General features: G+C 38.8%; 2 protein-coding genes across 4 annotated transcripts in view; one reads left to right on the top strand and one right to left on the bottom strand.

Moving 5' to 3' along the window:
* Msl2 (MSL complex subunit 2) overlaps positions 1-9,967 on the top strand; it is a 31,859-nt gene extending 21,892 nt beyond the window's left edge. Inside the window, exon 2 of the mRNA XM_008841641.2 lies at positions 6,126-9,967. Coding sequence (XP_008839863.1) covers positions 6,126-7,717 — 1,592 coding nt within the window. The 3' untranslated portion in view covers positions 7,718-9,967. The remainder of the gene's footprint in view (positions 1-6,125) is intronic.
* Positions 8,714-18,279, bottom strand: part of Ppp2r3a (protein phosphatase 2 regulatory subunit B''alpha) — a 243,705-nt gene continuing 234,139 nt past the window's right edge. For all 3 annotated transcript variants that reach the window (XM_017800255.2, XM_008841637.3, XM_008841639.3), the window contains one exon: positions 8,714-13,627. In XM_017800255.2, the coding sequence (XP_017655744.1) occupies positions 13,501-13,627 (127 nt within the window). In that variant the 3' untranslated portion in view covers positions 8,714-13,500. The remainder of the gene's footprint in view (positions 13,628-18,279) is intronic.

The raw sequence follows: 18,279 nt of genomic DNA, 5'->3' as shown, positions 1-18,279 counted from the left end.
AAAAAAAAAAAGTTGTGCTGTAAAGTATTCCTTGAGAAATGTTTATAATTCTATGAGAATGTAAATAGTTTCACAGTAATTGTTTTCCAGTTAGAATATTCTAACTTAATTGCAGCACAGTCTCTTTAATTTCTTGTTCATTACTTTTTAACTAACTTCATAAAAGAATAAGAATAAAAAATTCCATTTATTTATTTATTTATTCATTTATTCATTTATTTTTGGTCTTTTTGAGACAGGGTCTCCCTGTAGCCCCAGCTGTCCTGGAACTCTCACTGTGTATTTTATGTGTGTATTGCCTGCACATATAAGTGTACCTGTGTCATGCAATGCCTGATCTTGTTCATTAATTTTTAACTAACTTCATAAAAGAATAAGAATAAAAAATTCCATTTATTTATTTATTTATTCATTTATTCATTTATTTTTGGTCTTTTTGAGACAGGGTCTCCCTGTAGCCCCAGCTGTCCTGGAACTCTCACTGTGTATTTTATGTGTGTATTGCCTGCACATATAAGTGTACCTGTGTCATGCAATGCCTGAAGAGGTCAGAAGAAAGCATTAGGTCCCCTGGAACTGGACTTAGGGATGGTTGTTGGGTGCTGGGAACCAACCCAGGTCCCCTGCAAGAGCAGCCAGTGCTCGTAACCACTCAGCCATATCTCCAGCCCCCATGAGATTTGATTCTGAGTGTCTTGTGTTCCTGTTGCATTTTAGCCCATTATACTTTTTGCCATTGTAGATTTTATGATCATTATTATTACCAGATCTAATGTTCTCAGGATCACTTTTTGGCCATGGACAAATTTTTCTAAGCATTTAAGCCCTTGTCAGTTTTATTTTTTGTGCCTCTGCCAACTCCCTTATCTTAGTTTTTCCTAGTAATCTGATCAAAATACTCATTTTGTTAAATTACCCATTGTTAGACTGGATAGAAAAAAAATTGCTTTAACTGGGTTTGGTGATACATTAACAGATGACCATATTACTGATTTATGTTATTAATTTGTTATTACATGTAACAACATGTTTATATATATGTAATGTGTGTGTGTGTGTTGTGTGTGTGTGTATTTGTGATGTTGGGATTTGAACTCATGGCCTACATAACTCCAGGCAAAGTATCTGTGAGCAATATCCCTAGCCCTTGGGATTTTATTTATTTATTTATTTATTTATTTATTTATTTATTTATTTATTTATTTATTTTAGGCAGGGTTTCCCTATATGATACAGCCCAGGCTGGTCTTAAACTCAAGATCCTCCTGCTTCTGCCTTCTGAATGCTGAGTTTACAGGTGTGTGCCTTCAGGTCTGGCTGCTCAAAAAAAAGTTTGCCATAATAACATTATACTCTGTTAACTCTAGCAGCAATCTAATCTAATATATATTATTCTTACTATGTCAATTTGATTGTGTCAAGAGTTGAGTGATTGGCTTTATAGTGTAGTTTTGTACAAGTACATTATGTTTTTATAATTGTACCACCTAATGATACATTTTTTCAGAATATGTCCCTGTCCTTCAGGATGGCATATGCACTTAAGTGAAAAAAAAAAAGTGATCTCCCTCAACCTTTAGATTGAACCAAGGGTGCTCACTAGAGGATTCCTGTATGCACATTGGGCAGAAGGTGAGATGTTATAATTATTGGTGAGTTCTTTTGTTTTAAAGAGTTGTGCAACCATCACAATATTTTAGAATATTTTCATTATTCTAACAGTTCCATTTTGCTCATTTACAGTTAATCTCTCTGCTCTCAGCCTTAAGCAGTCGCTCCTACTTTTCTGGCATTTCTGAGTATTTTGTATAAATGGGATCATACTACTCTTGCATCTGGCTTCTATCATTTAACAATGTTTTTGAAGTTATCTTTGCTGTGGCATGCACTGGTAGTTCCTTCAAATTTCTGAACAGTGTTCTACTGCATGAATGTAATTATTTTGTTTACTCATCCACCAATTAATGGACATTTTGATTACATCTAGTTTTTGACGACTATGAATAATGCTGCTATGTATATTGACTACATTTATGTTTGTGTATGCAAGCTTAATTTCTCTTTGGGTAGATTTATAGGAGTAAAATTGCTTGGTAACCTACAGGACTTAATTTTGCATTATTGTTATTGAGACAGGTCTCAGGTAGCCTCCGTTGGCCTCAACTCACTGGGTAGCTGCTGCTAGACTCATGATCCCCCTGTTCTACCTCCTAAGTGCTGGGATTACAGGATTAAGAAATAATCAAAATGGGGCTGGGCGTGGTGGTGCACGCCCTTAATCCCAGCACTTAGGAGGCAGAGGCAGGCGGATCTCTGTGAGTTTGAGGCCAGCCTGGTCTACATAGCGAGTTCCAGGTCAGCTGGGGCTACAGGGAGACCCTGTCTCAAAAAGGCCAAAAAAAAAAAAAAAAAGAAAAAAAAGAAAAGGAATAATCGAATTGAGACAGGTATGGTGGCACATGCCTTTAATCCCAGCAGAGACAGGCAGATTACTGTGAGATCGAGGCCAGCTTGGTCTACATAATGAGTTCTAGGCCAGCTGGGGCTACAGGGAGACCCTGCCTCTAAATAAATAAATGAATAAATAAATAAACATACATACATAAACACATAAATAAATGTATAAATAAACTAACTTTCCCAAAGTGATTCTGCCATATTTGCATTTCACCAGTGGATACACAGTGATTCAAGTTACATATTTTTGTCAACTCTTGGAGTTCCATTTTGAATTTTCCATTTTGGAGAGTTTTTTTGTTTTTTGAGAGACAAGGTCTCGCTTTGTAGACCAGGCTAGACTTGAACTCATAGAGTGCCACCTGCTTCTGCCTTCTGAGCACTGGGGCTAAAGGCATGTACCACCATGCCTGGCTCATTTTGGGTTTCTTATGGAGACAGTGTCTTGTTACACAGCGTTGGCCTTAAACTCAAAATCCTACTTCATGCTCCTGAGTGCTGTGATTACGAATATTTTCTACAACATGTAAAGTTTTTCTGTTTTTTTTCTCTTAAGTATTTAAAATATATTCTTTATGCTGTTGTAAATAGAAGTTTTTAGGAATATTATTGAGTACCGTGATAATATATAGAAATACAAGCTACAGCTGAACTGACATATATTTTGTTGTGACCTTCTAAACTCTTCCTAGTTTGTTGAAAACATGTTAGAAATTGTGAAAAGGGTGTTGGGTTATATGTTTCTGGTTTCTTTTTCCTGTTAGTGATTTTTTTTTTGTGTGTTATCTTCATGCAGAATTTTGGTTTGTATTTTCTTAGATGTGACTTTAGTATCAGAGTACCTATCACAGGGCTTAATAATTTGGCAAGTATTTATTTTGTCCTGTGCTTTTTGGTATTACTTGAAAATCAAAAATGAAGGGCTTGGGGAGGTATCTGAGTATGTAATGTGCTTGGTATGGAAACATGAAGACTTGAGTTTGAGTCCCCAGCATCCATGTAAAAGCCAGGTATGGAGGTGTCTGTTTCTGTAATTTCAGCTTTGACAGGGCAGAGACAAGCTAACTTGGTGGCAAACAAGAAAGGTACCCAATGTGGGCCTCCAGCCTCCACATGCATATGCACAGGTGGGCACACCGCATGTACATAAAAAGACACTAAAATTAAAAAATAAAAATCAAATTTTTTATTAGAACGTACCAAAAAAGGCACTTAGCTCTGGAGTTTTCTTCTGGAAAACTTTGTTATTATTTTGTGGTGTTTATTTTTCTTTTTTAATTTAAAAAATATTTATTTTTATGTGTATGAGTGTACTGCCTGCATATAGGTAAGTGCACCCATGTTGTACAGTGCCTGCAGAGGTCAGAAGAGGGCATCGGATTCCCTGGAACTGGAGTTACAGATGATTGTTAGCCACTGTGGGGGTGCTGGGAATCAAATCCAAGTCCTCTGCAAGAGCCATTAGTGCTCTTTACTCACTGCTGAGCATCTCTCTAGCCCCTTGTGTTTCTTTTTTAAAAAATTATTTTTATTTTATGTGTATGAGTGTTATGCCTGCATGTGTGTAAGTGTACCTGTGACATGTAGTGCTCGAGGAGGACAGAAGAGAGGGTGTTGGATCCCCTGGAACTGGAGTTACAGTTGTTAGCTGTAATGTGGGTTCTGGGAATTGAAGCCGTGTCTCTCTGCAAGAGCAGCCAGTGTTCTTTAACCACTGAGCCATCTCTCTGACCCCTTTGTAAGTGTTTCTTAAATGTCTTTTCAGGTTTTTATTAATTTTTTTTGTGTATCAGTTTTGATCATTGTCTTGGGAACTTGTTGTTTTCTAAATTTGATTTTTTGGCATAAAGTTAAGAGTATTTCTTTGACTCTAAACTTCTGTAGGGTCCTAGTTCATACTCTGATGTCTTTTATTTCTGGTTTTGCTATTTGTATGCTTTTTTCCCTTGATGATTTTAGATAAGATTTGCCAAACTTTTACTTTTGAGACAAGGGCTTACTTTGTAGCAGAGACTAGCCTTGAACTAAAGATGACTTATTTTCTTCCTCCCCCTGCCCCCCTTTTCTGCTTTTCTGGTCAGGTCTTTATTTGCTCTTTCTTGCTTGCAGTTTAAACTCTTGTTTTAGTAAGATGAAAGAAGTAACGAACTTGGATTCTGAGAGATGCTTTTGCGTGTACCCAGGCTGATCTTGAATCTTGGGCTCAAATGATCCTGCCTGAGTCTAAATATCTAGGACTACTACATGTGTGTGCGACCATGCCTGGCTTGATACAGATTTTTTTTTAAAAAGCTGTTAACTTCCCTCTAAACTGACCTGGCTGTGTCCCCTAAATTTGGATGTGTTTTTTTTTTTTTTTTCCCACTAAATAAATGCTTTCTAATTTGCCTTGTGATATCTTTGACTTATGAATTGCTTAGCTGTATGTGTGTTTAATTTGCAAATATTTGGACACTTTCCTTATTTATTTTGATTTCTAATTTCCGTTGTCAGTGGACATTCTTTATGATTTATAAGTTGAGAGAGGTACATACTGCTTTGGGTCAACAATGAACCAATTGTCTGAATTAGGAACTAAAAAACAGTAGCTTTTGGTGGGGGTTACCACGAATGCATGAGGATTGGTCTGGTTTTCTCTTATTAATATTTATAGGTTGCTTAGAATTTAAGACTTGTCCATCAAGGTGGGAGACTACTTTCTGTGTATGTTTGGTGTGTGCAGGTACATGTGGGCAGAGACTAGAGGAGGCAGTCAGGTGTCCTGCTCTGCCTTAACCCTTTGAAACAATCTCCCACTGAACCTGGTACTAGGCTGGCAGTCAGTGAACCCTGGCGATCCTCCCCTCTATCTGAACTCCAGCAGGGGCTGGAGTTCCAGGTGTGTGCCATCATGCCCAGATTTTTAGTGTGGGTTCTAAGGATCTGAGTGCAGGTCCTCAGGCTTGCACTGAAAATGCGTCTACTCAATCAGCCATCCTCCCCAGCCTCACTTTTACTTTTATACTGCATTGCTGCACTTACAATGCCTGTGGTTTATGGTATGTGGTCATTCTGAAGTCTGTCATTAGAACTGGAGTCCAGCATTATTTTGTTTTTCTTTCTTGTGATGCTTAAATATAACACGTTTTTCTTCCTGTTTTGTTTTTTGCTTCTGTGTAGATACTGAGTTGAAGTTCTTTTTTCCCTTTGTAATAAATGAGTTTTTCCCTTCATTGTAGCTACATTTTGATCGTCTTTCCTTAAAGTTGAGCATAATAAAAATTAGTGTATATGATAAAAACTGGTTGAAATTATGTGTTTCTCTGCTGATGCTTTTGTACTGATTTTGTTCAATGTGCTGCAGTTTCGACATTGTGCTAGGCTGAGGTCTCAAGGGTTTGTGCCTAACTCAGGCTTTTAGTGCTGAGCCTTACCTCTTCATAACCTTTGGAGAGAAGATAAGAAGATGGGTGGTAATTCTGGTTTGAGATGAAGGAGTGGAGAGTATGTTACAGAAATGAAGTGAGCTGTTGAGTATTTCTTCAGTTCTTATAAAGTAGATATTAGTTAACTGGTCTGGTGAGTTTAACCAATTTCAGTTTTGATAGATTAATGTCATCTTAACTCCATTGTATCAGACTGTAAAGTAGTTTTACTGAAATCTTTGCTTTTCTCCTTTCCCCCCTCAGGACATTTGCTACAAGATCCTATTGCACCCACCAACTCCACCTGCCAACACTATGTCTGCAAAACTTGTAAAGGCAAGAAAATGATGATGAAACCTTCGTGTAGCTGGTGCAAAGACTATGAGCAGTTTGAGGAAAACAAGCAGTTGAGCATCCTAGTGAACTGCTACAAAAAACTATGTGAATATATCACCCAGACAACACTGGCACGGGATATAATAGAAGCAGTCGACTGTTCTTCTGATATTTTGGCTTTGCTTAATGATGGATCATTGTTTTGTGAGGAGACAGAGAAACCCTCCGATTCATCCTTTACTCTGTGTTTGACACATTCCCCTTTACCTTCAACTTCAGAACCCACAGCTGATCCTCAAGCTGGTTTATCTCCAATGTCTGAAAGCACTCTCAGCATTGCTATTGGCAGTTCTGTTATCAATGGTTTGCCTGCTTACAATGGGCTTTCAATAGATAGGTTTGGTATAAATATCCCTTCACCTGAACATTCAAATACGATTGATGTGTGTAATACTGTTGATATAAAAACTGAGGATCTGTCTGACAGCCTGCCACCTGTCTGTGACACGGTAGCCACCGATTTATGCTCCACAGGTATCGATATCTGCAGTTTCAGTGAAGATATAAAACCTGGTGACTCTCTCTTGCTGAGTGTTGAGGAAGTTCTCCGCAGTTTAGAAACTGTTTCAAATACTGAGGTTTGTTGTCCTAATTTGCAGCCGAACTTGGAAGCCACTGTATCCAATGGACCTTTTTTGCAGCTTTCTTCACAGTCTCTTAGCCATAATGTCTTTATGTCTACCAGCCCTGCCCTTCATGGGTTATCATGTACAGCAGCAACTCCGAAGGTAGCAAAATTGAGTAGAAAACGGTCCAGATCAGAAAGCGACAGTGAGAAAGTTCAGCCACTTCCGATCTCCACCATTATCCGAGGCCCAACCCTGGGAGCGTCTGCTCCTGTGACGGTGAAGCGGGAGAGCAAAATTTCTCTTCAGCCCATAGCAACTGTTCCCAATGGAGGCACGACACCCAAAATCAGCAAAACTGTACTTTTATCTACTAAAAGCATGAAAAAGAGTCATGACCATGGATCCAAGAAGTCTCACTCGAAAACGAAGCCAGGTATTCTTAAAAAAGACAAAACAGTAAAGGAAAAAATTCCTAGTCATCATTTTATGCCAGGAAGTCCTACCAAGACTGTGTACAAAAAGCCCCAGGAAAAGAAAGGATGTAAATGTGGACGCGCTACGCAAAATCCAAGTGTTCTTACTTGCCGCGGCCAACGCTGCCCTTGCTACTCTAACCGGAAAGCCTGCTTAGATTGTATATGTCGTGGCTGCCAAAACTCCTATATGGCCAATGGGGAGAAGAAGCTGGAGGCATTTGCCGTACCAGAAAAGGCCTTGGAGCAGACCAGGCTCACTTTGGGCATTAATGTGACTAGCATTGCTGTGCGTAATGCAAGTACCAGCACCAGTGTAATTAATGTCACAGGGTCCCCAGTAACAACATTTCTAGCTGCCAGTACACATGATGATAAAAGTTTGGATGAAGCTATAGACATGAGATTCGACTGTTAAAGCAGTGGGTCTTTAAACCTACCTCCGGTAGGGAAATAGCTACAGTCTTACGGCAGCTATGGTTCTGTTGGTTTAAACTTGCCGGAGCTCCTGCATATAGATCACTTGTATCAAGTGTTTTCATTGCTAAGTTATATGTGTTAGTGTCGGGGAAATAGTTTGCAGATAATGGAGGAGTAACCCTACAACAATATGTTCTTAGTTCTTACAGAACCTCATAGTTTGAGAACAAATACTGATGCAACTGATTTATACAAAATGAACTTTGGCAAGGAAAATAACATTAACCTCATTGTTTAAGGTCATGCTTTGTGCATAATCAAAGTTTATGATTAAATGTAAGGAAGTGGTATCTAGTCAGTCCATAAAGATTGCGCTAATTTTTTGTGGAAAAGTAGCCATTAGTTTATCAGGAGACTTGAGTGCTGTCTTCACATGCTGCATTGATGCCTCTCCTGTTGAAAAGCTGATGTGTCTAGCTCAACCTTTGTGCTGATGCAATACCATTTCTGATCATGAAAATTGGCTACTGGTGTGTATGTAGCAGTTCTTAAATCAGCAGTATTATGAAATAAAATTCCCCCCTCATTAGAATGTTTAAGAAATCTGTCTTTTAAAAAAAGTAAACAAGTAGATTTTGCCAGACTACAGGTGTTAAGCTGTTTATGCTTCATATTTATGAGTTTGGCCCCTTTGTAGTTGTCTGACTCATTTCTAGGGGAAAATCCCAAGTCCTTTCACTCTGAGTGATGTTCTAATTGGATAAAGTGAAAAGCAGTTTTATTCAGAAGGTAACTGTATTTATATAGTACATGACAGAATTTAAAAAAAGATAAAGATTTTATTTAGGAATTGGGTTTTATTTAAAATAATTTTGGAATAATGCCCCAGATGTATCCAGATGTACGTGCTGTACTTACTGCCATTGACTGCTTCTCTGATTTGTATTTCCTCTATTTATTTACCACAGGCTTTATCTTGAATATGCTCCTATTCTTTTTTTTTTTTTTAGGGTGCTATTCATTATGAAGGCTTCTTTTATTGAGGCCTAATAAAAATGCCTTTTTATGAAGCCTGTGCGTTTCGATAGATTTAAAGCTTGGAGGATTTTCTGTAGAATGCTCTTTGCATGCAAAGCACAAACTGTTTCAGTTTTAATGTACTTCTTCCCTTAACTTGGTGGGGAAGACAAACATTCTGTTGAAGGGAAATCTAGTCAGTTGCTTCAAAGAGCACAGCCTAAGTAAACAAGGACTGACTGGGTGTAGAGATAACCTTATGGTTTAAAAAGAAGAGTTGTTGCTTTGACAGTGCTTATTTTACGAAAAATACTGCTGGAAAAGTTCCAATTTCTACTATGTTCACCATCTCTAGTGAGATCTGATGTGTTGAAGTTGTTTTGATTTGGCACACAGCATGTTCAATGATGGTTACTCGCCTCATACAAGACATGGAGAAGAATCCTTTGGACACAGAGCAGATGACACCTCCTGTTTTGTAGTGTATCCTGGTGTCATTTTCTGTGAATGTGGTCAGGTAGTTGTTTTGTTGTTGTCATTGGGCTTTTAAGAAAAAAACACAAAAATTTTTTGGATCTCTTTTGGTGGGGTGGGGGTGGGCTGAAGCCATAGGAAAAAAAATGTGATGTATGTGTCCAGTATGTACTATTTTGTTTTTGTTTTGCAAGAAGAGTTGAACTATTTTTGATAACAAGAGTAAATGGTGGAAAATGCTTCTTAGTTGTCTTGTCTTTATTTGCTTACCAAGTTTTGGAATTTTATTTAATTCCTTTAAGTGTTAGCTGTGTCTTATGAAACATGTATTTACCTAAAGTTTGTAACAGTTTGTGTTGAATCGAGATGCCCTGATACATAATCATGTAAATCTGTTTTTTTAATTCACTAATGATCACTGCGAAAATGACTAGAAATGAGATTGTACATGAGTGATTAGGATATATTTTTCAAATCTCCCAGATTTTCATAATATGATCTTAAAATTCATGAGTACTTCATTGCTCCCCAGATTTGATAATCTTAGTTTGTTCATTGGTGCATGGGAGGTTGGCCATAGACAAAGTGGAAATCAGTATGTGAGAACCTGTTTGTTATGTAATATTGCCAATGATGAATTCAGGTTGTTTTTAGCACAAGTTTCTTCTCTTTTTTATGCTGGTATTCTCACTGCCACACTTTTGGAAACCTGTATTACACCTTAAATCTATCAATAAATGATAGTTTTCTAATTCTATGTTGTAGAATACTGAGGAGTTTGGGATAGCATGCTCTGAATGGTCTGTATTAATTTGGGGAAGAGTAATGAACTACAGTGCCTTGGTTTGTATATTGTTTTCCTTTATAACATGGCTTATTTATGATGAATAACTGATTAGGAATTTACTGAAGGAACTGGGTTTATTTGCTTCATCAGGATTTGACACAAGACAGCATTTTAAAGGGGTGCATCTTGAATCTTTTTCTGAGTTAGCATTTCAATCAGTAGGTCCCATGGGAGAGAATTCGCCTTAATACATTGCTTTAAGGGGGGGGGGGAATCCCAATAACCTTGTTGAAGAAAAGTAAAGTTTTTTTTTTTTTTTTTTAAATAACAAATGAAAATAAAATTGTCTTTCTCTATAGGTACCATAATGCTTTAGGACATGCTAAACTCAGACTCTAGTGTCTGGATCTGACACTCTGATGGTAATTAATGTATTTTTCATGAGTTTAAAACATTACATTTTAGATACTCAATAACATGCAGTGACAAGTCTTTTAACATATATGGATGGGATTAAAGTTCCCTTTGATCCCTGTGGACCCTTCACTCCCAAACTCTGGTCCCTTTATCCCTAGAGGAAAACACTTCATAGATTGAGATACCGTATTTCTTTATAGTGTTCTCAGGGGTTCGAAGAGTCATTCTTTCTAAAACTCAACTTTTACAGTGTTAGTCTTTTAGACACAAAAATGAATTGTAGATGTGTCAGCAACAAAAGTAGGTAGTGATTATCTTAGCATGATTCATACATTTGACAGCTTTATTTAAAGTTTGGCAAAAAGGGGAAAACAAGTCATGCAGCCGTCTCCACTCAAACACACTAACATTTTCAAAACAGAGCAAATGACGTTTGTTCAATCTAAAGGGTTTTTTTTTTTTCCCGTTTTTCTTAAACATTTTGAGTTGTACACAGTGATAGAAGATACAGGGACAATATACAGAATTTTATTAGTTTGATTACCTTGGCAGTTAAGATTCTATGAAAACCCCCTTTCATTAAATAATATTTAGATTATAACATAATGTTTATCAAGGTTCCTGGGATATTCTAACCAGTTGAAATTTATAGTTTGGTTGGTGGTAATGAATATTAGGTAATATGAGTAATGGCATGATCTTTACCAAAAAGTCAAACAGGAACCTAGTTTCTTAGAATTTATATTCCTTGCATTCAGTTCTAAGAAAGGACTTGGATGAAGCATATAATTTGGCTAACCCAGACTAGTCTATCTTAAATGGGATGGTATTGATAACTGTGCTTTTATGATACAAACATTTAAAACCAAGTATTGACCAAAGTAAAAAGCAAGAGAATTTCAGTGGTAGAATGCTTTCCTAGCATGTGGAAGGCTCTGGGTTTGATCCCCAGCACCACAGATAAAATTGCATACAATTTCAGTGTAGCTACTGAGGCCTAACTAGCTCAGCCCCATGTTCATTTAAAAAAGAAAAAAGGAGCCAGGCGTGGTGTCGCATGCCTTTAATCCCAGCACTTGGTAGGCAGAGGCAGGTGGATCTTTGTGAGTTGGAGCCTAGCCTGGTCTACATAGTGAGTTCCAGGACACCTGGGGCTACAGGGAGACCCTGTCTCAAAAAAGGATATTATAAAATTGAATTTTATTTTGTAAGTTTTGATGAGTTTCAAATAATTTAGAACATTTGACTAAAATATTTTAAGTTGCATTTGGGTTTTTAAAGTATTACTTTCTTTTGCATTTTTATATGAAATTAAAAATAGTCGCTTTCCCTTCCTGGTAAAGAGTGAATGTGATTATTGATAAACAACATGTATCATAAATCTTGTTTAAGACTCTGTAGCCCAGTCCAGCCTTAAACTTTGGGCTCGCCTTGCCTCAGCCTTAAACCTCCCGAGTGACTGCTGGGATTACAGATGTGCATCACCATGTCTGATGGTAATCAAATTTCCCAGTAGGTTAGGCCATCGTACATAGCAGATTTTCTGTCTCCTGCCTTAACCTCCTATATTCTGAGATCATAGGTACCTGTATGGTAGTATTTTTCCAAAAATTTATTCACCATTAGGTTTTAATTCTGTGGGTGAGCTCTTATTTTTAATAGTCACTACTTCCTGTAACTGATAACTTGGAAGATCAGTTCCAGTCATGAAGGTAAAATAACCAGGAAACTGGGAGGATCTTGTGACAGACAGGATTGCTAACTTACACTAGTTGTACGTTTCCTAAATTCTCCCTTTTCCATGTTCCACCTTTGTATTAGCGAGGGAACTGAGACGGAGAAGAAAGGAAGGCTGTTCTGACCCTTTAAAAGACTGAAATAAAAAACTCGGGATGGTAGATAGGGATGGTAAAGAGTTGCTTGAGGTGTGTGTGAGGGTAATCTTTGACTTTAGAAATGTCCATCCTTTTTAGTAGTTTATTTACGGTGTGAAGGATGACAAGGATTTGGCTGCACTCTGGCCTGCTAAAAAGAAATATAGGACTCTGAAATACGTTTACCACTGTAGTAAATAAAAGCTTTCTACTATGGATGAGAATCATTGTTTTGTAATTTTTGTGGTAATATTGAGGTGAATGAAATGAAATACCCGGTCTACTAGTTTGTTTAATATGAAGTAAGGAATACTGTTTAGTTTGAGCCTTTTACTTTTGACTTAGTCTAATATTGAACAAAGGGAAGGGAATCTGTCTAGTGAGAACTTTTCACACTGTCACATTCCTTTTAAGTTTCCAAGTAGGCCTTCTGCTAGAAATGAAGATACATCATCAGCTAATATATAGATTAACAAATCACTCGAAGTCAAGACACCCCCCCAAGAAAGAGCCAAATTCTGTACTTGTCTTCATTTAAAGATTTTAAAGATCTTTCTTGGTTTATACAAGATCCATAGCCAGCATGGGGAGGTTGTCAGAGCTTGCTAGCAAAATTGGAAGGCCCAGTGGTTACAATACCTGAGAATGTAAAGTGACTAGCAGTTTGGCAGGAAATTGTGAAATTACATTAAACCAGGTAAGTTCAAGATCCTTAACTCCAGTACACATAATTAAAAGTCTCTGAGATGTTTGGCAGCTCTTTCTTTACTAGGACAGAGTCAATTCTGAAGGCCCTTACTACTATTTCAAGTTCCAGATTTTTTGACTCAAGTCTTCTGCAAGTGAAGTTTCTAGGTTCCATAGGAGCCTGAGAGGCTTCAGGAAGGCTGGCCAACACGGAGGCAACTTCTGCTGTACAGAGAACTGTGCTTGGCCTTGTTTCCAAGAGAGCCTTCATACATTCAGGTGAAAGTGCTGATTGCAGACTGGGAGGTGATGGTAAGTGTAGGCTGTTACTTTTCAAGGAAAGCTCTGGAAGAGGTTTGAGGCAAACTGGAGGAGCCTCCTATGTTGAATTACTTAAAACAGTTTAAAGTTTCTAGTGCATAAACACACTTGGGATCAAAGCTTTTACAAAGCAGTATGCAAACTAGAGCATCTCTTCACACAAATACTGAAATACTCATTTTCCTCATGTGTAGATGTTGGCAGCTATTCTTCATCCACTGACTGAAGCTTCCCACATTTTTCTGGAAGACTTGAGCTTACTGTTTTATTGGCCTTGTTTCCAAATTCAGAGGGAGAGGCACGTTCATCTGCTTCGTACTCTTCAAAGGAGCTAAAAAATAAAGGAAAAATGAGTTAATTTAGAAATACATTATAGACATTTGGGTACAAGTCAATATAGCAAGCTAGAGACTTGGAAAACTAACCCACAAAATTATTCTTGGTTACTAAATGGCACTTTATACAAATGAGGTGCTCTGGAAGAGTTCACAGTTGGGTCCAGCCTTGGTGATAGTGAATGGTGCTCAGTTAAGGGGTTACAAGCTTTACATGAATGTTTTCATTGATGTTTCCACACAGAGTGGGCAACATTATTAAATCATTGCTTTACATTATATCTTAACTCCGTGACTTCCAATAAGTGTAAGTGTGTGTGTGTGTGTGGGGGGGGAGCGACGATAGACTTAAAACATGTTGGTGGATCTCCATTCTGTTCATGCCAGATAGCCATTGAATCCCTGACTTCCAGGTTCTCCCTGAGGCTTGTTTTATGGCAGAAAATACCCTCTTGTGAATGATGGCTGTCTATCTGAGGTATTGAATTGATAAATACTCTGATATTAATCTGAGCCCAGAAAAATACGCATGGTCATTTACTGAAGCATGTTACAGTATTTTACATCACTGTAGTCTTAATACTTGGGTCTTGCACATGCTAGAGAAGTGTGTCACCATGGAGTCACAGCTCAAGTCCCCTAAACATTACTGAATAGAAGTTAGAGAAGGCTAAACTTAAAAAAAAATTTATGTATGACTGTTTTGCCTGCGTGTATGTATGTGCACTATGTGCATGTAGTGTTCACAGAGGCCAGAAGAGTTTCAGATCCCCTGGAACTGGAATTATAGACAGTTGTGAGGGGCCATGTGCCTGCTGGGAACTAAACCTGGGTCCTCTGAGAGAGCAACCAGTGCTCTTAGCCATTGAACTATCTTCCCAGGCCCAAGATTAAATAAAAGAGGTCAACCTAATGTTTGGGAAATTGTTTCCCACGAATTCCAGCTTATGATGCTATCAAGAGTTGTAACTTGATCAAAACTTTGCAAAAATACATTCTTAGTTTATTTCTGCTCTTCTCCCAACTCCCCATCCTTGAGGTGGGATATGCTGGATATGGAGGCACTATGGAGGAGTGAAGTGGTAGATAGCAGAACTTTGATTCTGGGGAGCATCAAAACGGTGTCCTAACTTAGGTACAAGCTGTTAATGTCTTAAATACCTCAGTGCAGGTCTAAGATATAAGGCGTATTTTCAAAAAGAGTTAAGGCATAAGATGAAATACTTAAGTAATATTTGAACGCAATGCTGAGCTTGGGTCAAATGCTAGGAATACACTGGTGAGACATGGACCCAGCCCCTTCCAGCTCTGGTGGCCTAGTTGGAGGCCATCTGGAATGGTGGTTAAATGATGTTAAAGTATGGATTATGGAGCTAAGACTCAAGGTTCTAATCTGGGTCTGATCACTGAGATGGCTTTGGTCATGTTACTTAACCCTAGGTCAGTTTCCTCTACTGATGATTTTCTACCCCTCAGGTGGAGGTGATTAAAGGCTGATAAATCAGAACCTCCTATCAAATGTTTTCATGACAGAGAAGTATACTAGGGCTTACCAGAGCATGATGGCTACACTTAACCCTATTTTGATTTTTGTTTTTCGAGACGGCCCCAGCTGTCCTGGAACTCACTATGTAGACCAAGCTGGCCTTGAACTCACGGAGATCCGCCTGCCTCTGCGATTAAAGGCGTGTGCCACCACACCCACATAACCCTATTTTGAAGGCAAGATTACTTTTTTAAATCACTAAATTCAATTTGTGCTCCCCTTGGGTGTGTGACCATCCATTGTAGCCCAACCAAGGGCCACACCCTTAAAGAAAATTGATGTTCTCTGGCCAGGGAAACAAAGACTGGCCAAACTCTGTTTGAGGCAAGCCTGATGTACATAGGGAGTTCTAGGCCAATCAGTACTGCATAGTGAGACCATGTCTCAAAAACAAAAACTTAGTTACATACCAGTCAAAGACATAGAAAACTTACTTCTGATTATTCCAAGATTTACTACTTTAAGTCAGTAGTAACTTGGAGAACCAAAGCCTGCTTTACATAATTTTTGTGGAACTTTTAACTGTATTGCAGAAAACAAGAATGCTAATTATAAATAATAGTATCAAAACCTGTTTTCTTCGTATAAGCATCCAGGGTTGGGTACCTGGTACCCTGGTCTTTTTGGTTTCTCCATGACTTCATTACTGGGGTTGAATTTATTCAAATGCTGTTCTATCTTGTGCTAATTTGTGATCTAGACATGCTTATTTACAGTGTTTGTAGCCTTATTTTTAATTTTTTAAATTCATTTTATTTTTAGCGTATGAGTGTTCTGTGTGCATGTATGTTTAGTGCACCCATGCATGCAATACTCATGGAGGCCAGAAGAGGGCATCAGATCCCCTGGAACTGGAATTAAGGACCATTGTTAGCTGCCATGTGGGTGCTGGAAACCGAACCTGAGTCCTCTGCAAGAGCAGCCAGTGCTCTTAACCACTGAACCATCTGTCTAGCCCCCTTATTTAGAACTTTGAAGACTCTTGGCCACTTTTCACCTTGCTGAGATTTGGTGTCATTTACCAGGCTAAATATATTGAAGGGGCTGCAGAAGCACCAGCACTGAAGCAAGAGGTATGGCACTTGACACAGCTACCTGTGACTAGTGTTAGATGGTAAAGGAGGTGGTGACTTTTGAGGTGCTTTTGGAATGTTGTGTCATCTGTGCTCAGTGAGGACACCTTGGTACTGGGAGTGGCTGTGCATTATTGTCTGTGCCTTACAGTAAATACTTGCTGAAGAACTCCTTCAGCCCTAACAGTCTACCATGTGACAGGGTTACAAGACTTAAAAAAAGGTTCTTTGTTTTTTGAGGCGCTAAGTAGGTCCATTTTTGTCACTCATGCCAAACACTGTTGGATACATCACATATATGACCTCACAATCCCACTGTTTTTACTTGTGTCAGCTGTGCCACATCCTGTGCCCTGAGAGTGAAAGGAACCACACAGGTGATGAATGCTACTAATAAGTGATTACACTCTGCTTGGGGTAAGTTAAGTAATTCGGCCTTGATTACAGAAGTGGTAGAAACAGATAGCCATTGTTTATTGATTGAAAAACTGTACTTAACCGGATGTGATGGCACACATCTTTAATCCCATCCCTCAGGAGGCAGAAGCAGGCGGATTTCTGTGAGGCCAGCCCATACCTGCTAGGGCTACAGGGAGACCCTGTCTCAAAAAGACCAAACAAACAAACCATACTTAAAGGCTTTGTATGATATATTTTACATCTTATTTAAATCTTGAAATATTTTAGTATGGCAAGGGTGTCATTGTACAGAGAGGATACTGAGGTTTGGAAGCCTAGGGTCACACTACATGATAGGACAAAGGTTTGATTTTAGGTTTGCCTAATTCCAAATTTCATGTGTGTGATATTCCATACTGCATCTCTCCACACAGAGCAGCATTAGCTCCTGTTACCAGTAGCCATGTGCCATGTGCTTACATATATATCTCAGATTCTCACAATGACTGTAGAAGACAGTTGCTATCTTCTGAAACTGAGCTTCAGGAGTCAGGTAACCTGCCCAGCTGGTGACTGGGCCAGATCTGTCTGGCTCCTAAGCTTCTTAACATTTTTCTTCCCTTTCTAATATGGGTCTGGCAGTTTCTGTGCAACATTTACTCACTCTGACTTATTTGTATTTCCTCACGAGATGAAGACCTTTGGATTTTTAGGCTTAGGCCTAACTTTGGTTTTGGACTAGTCACTGGTTACTCCTGTAATGGGTTTTTCTTTCCTTTGCAGACACTCTAGCACTCGTCCAGGCTGTGGCTGTTGCAAGCCCTCCCTTCCCTTGACACCTCAGCACTACATATGTTCTGTGTAAGCCTTATCTCCCACCACATGAGAAGAGGGGTGTGACCAAGAGCCTCCCCTGCGCTGGTTGAATTTCACTACAGCTGCTGCCTGCATCTTGATTTCCACCTGCATCCCTTGCCTCTTCCTTCCATGCACACTGGTACATTAGTGCCACCACAACTTGAAAAAACAAACATGCTAGAGCCAATTCTATTTTATCTTTAGCTGATACCAGTTTCTCTTGTTTTTACTCAAACATACTATGTGTTTAGTCCTGCAGTCTCTTTTCTCCTTCCACCAAAAGCAGGTTATTATTATTTTTTTTAAGTGACTGTTTTGTTAGAAGAACAGAGTTCAGATCCCAGCACCCACATCCGGCAGCTGTAACTCCAGTTTCAAGGGATTTGATGCCCCCTTCTTGTCTCTGTGGTTACACACACATACACACACACACACACACACACACAAAATCTTAAAAACAACCTTCTCCCCACAAACTCAGTATGTGTACTCCCGATAAAACATTATTTACCTACAAATGTCTAGAAGAAGTCAGGAATTGTGGTGCAAGCCTTTGATCCTAGTACATGGGAGGCATAGGTAGGCAGATCTCCGTGAGTTTGAGACCAGCCTGGACTACACAGCTCCAGGCTAGCCAGCTACACAGTGAGACCCTACCTCAAAAAAAAAAAAAAAATCTAGAAGATATATAGTCTAAAGGGCTAAGAGTCTATCTCTGGGTAGATTTTTTTTTTTTTTTTTGGACAGGGGTTCCCTGTAGCTCCCGCTAGCC

This window comes from Nannospalax galili, unplaced genomic scaffold (assembly GCF_000622305.1).
Source record: "Nannospalax galili isolate Female #2095 unplaced genomic scaffold, S.galili_v1.0 scaffold861, whole genome shotgun sequence".
Lineage (NCBI taxonomy): Eukaryota > Metazoa > Chordata > Mammalia > Rodentia > Spalacidae > Nannospalax > Nannospalax galili.
This window is presented reverse-complemented; position numbering and strand designations above follow the sequence as displayed.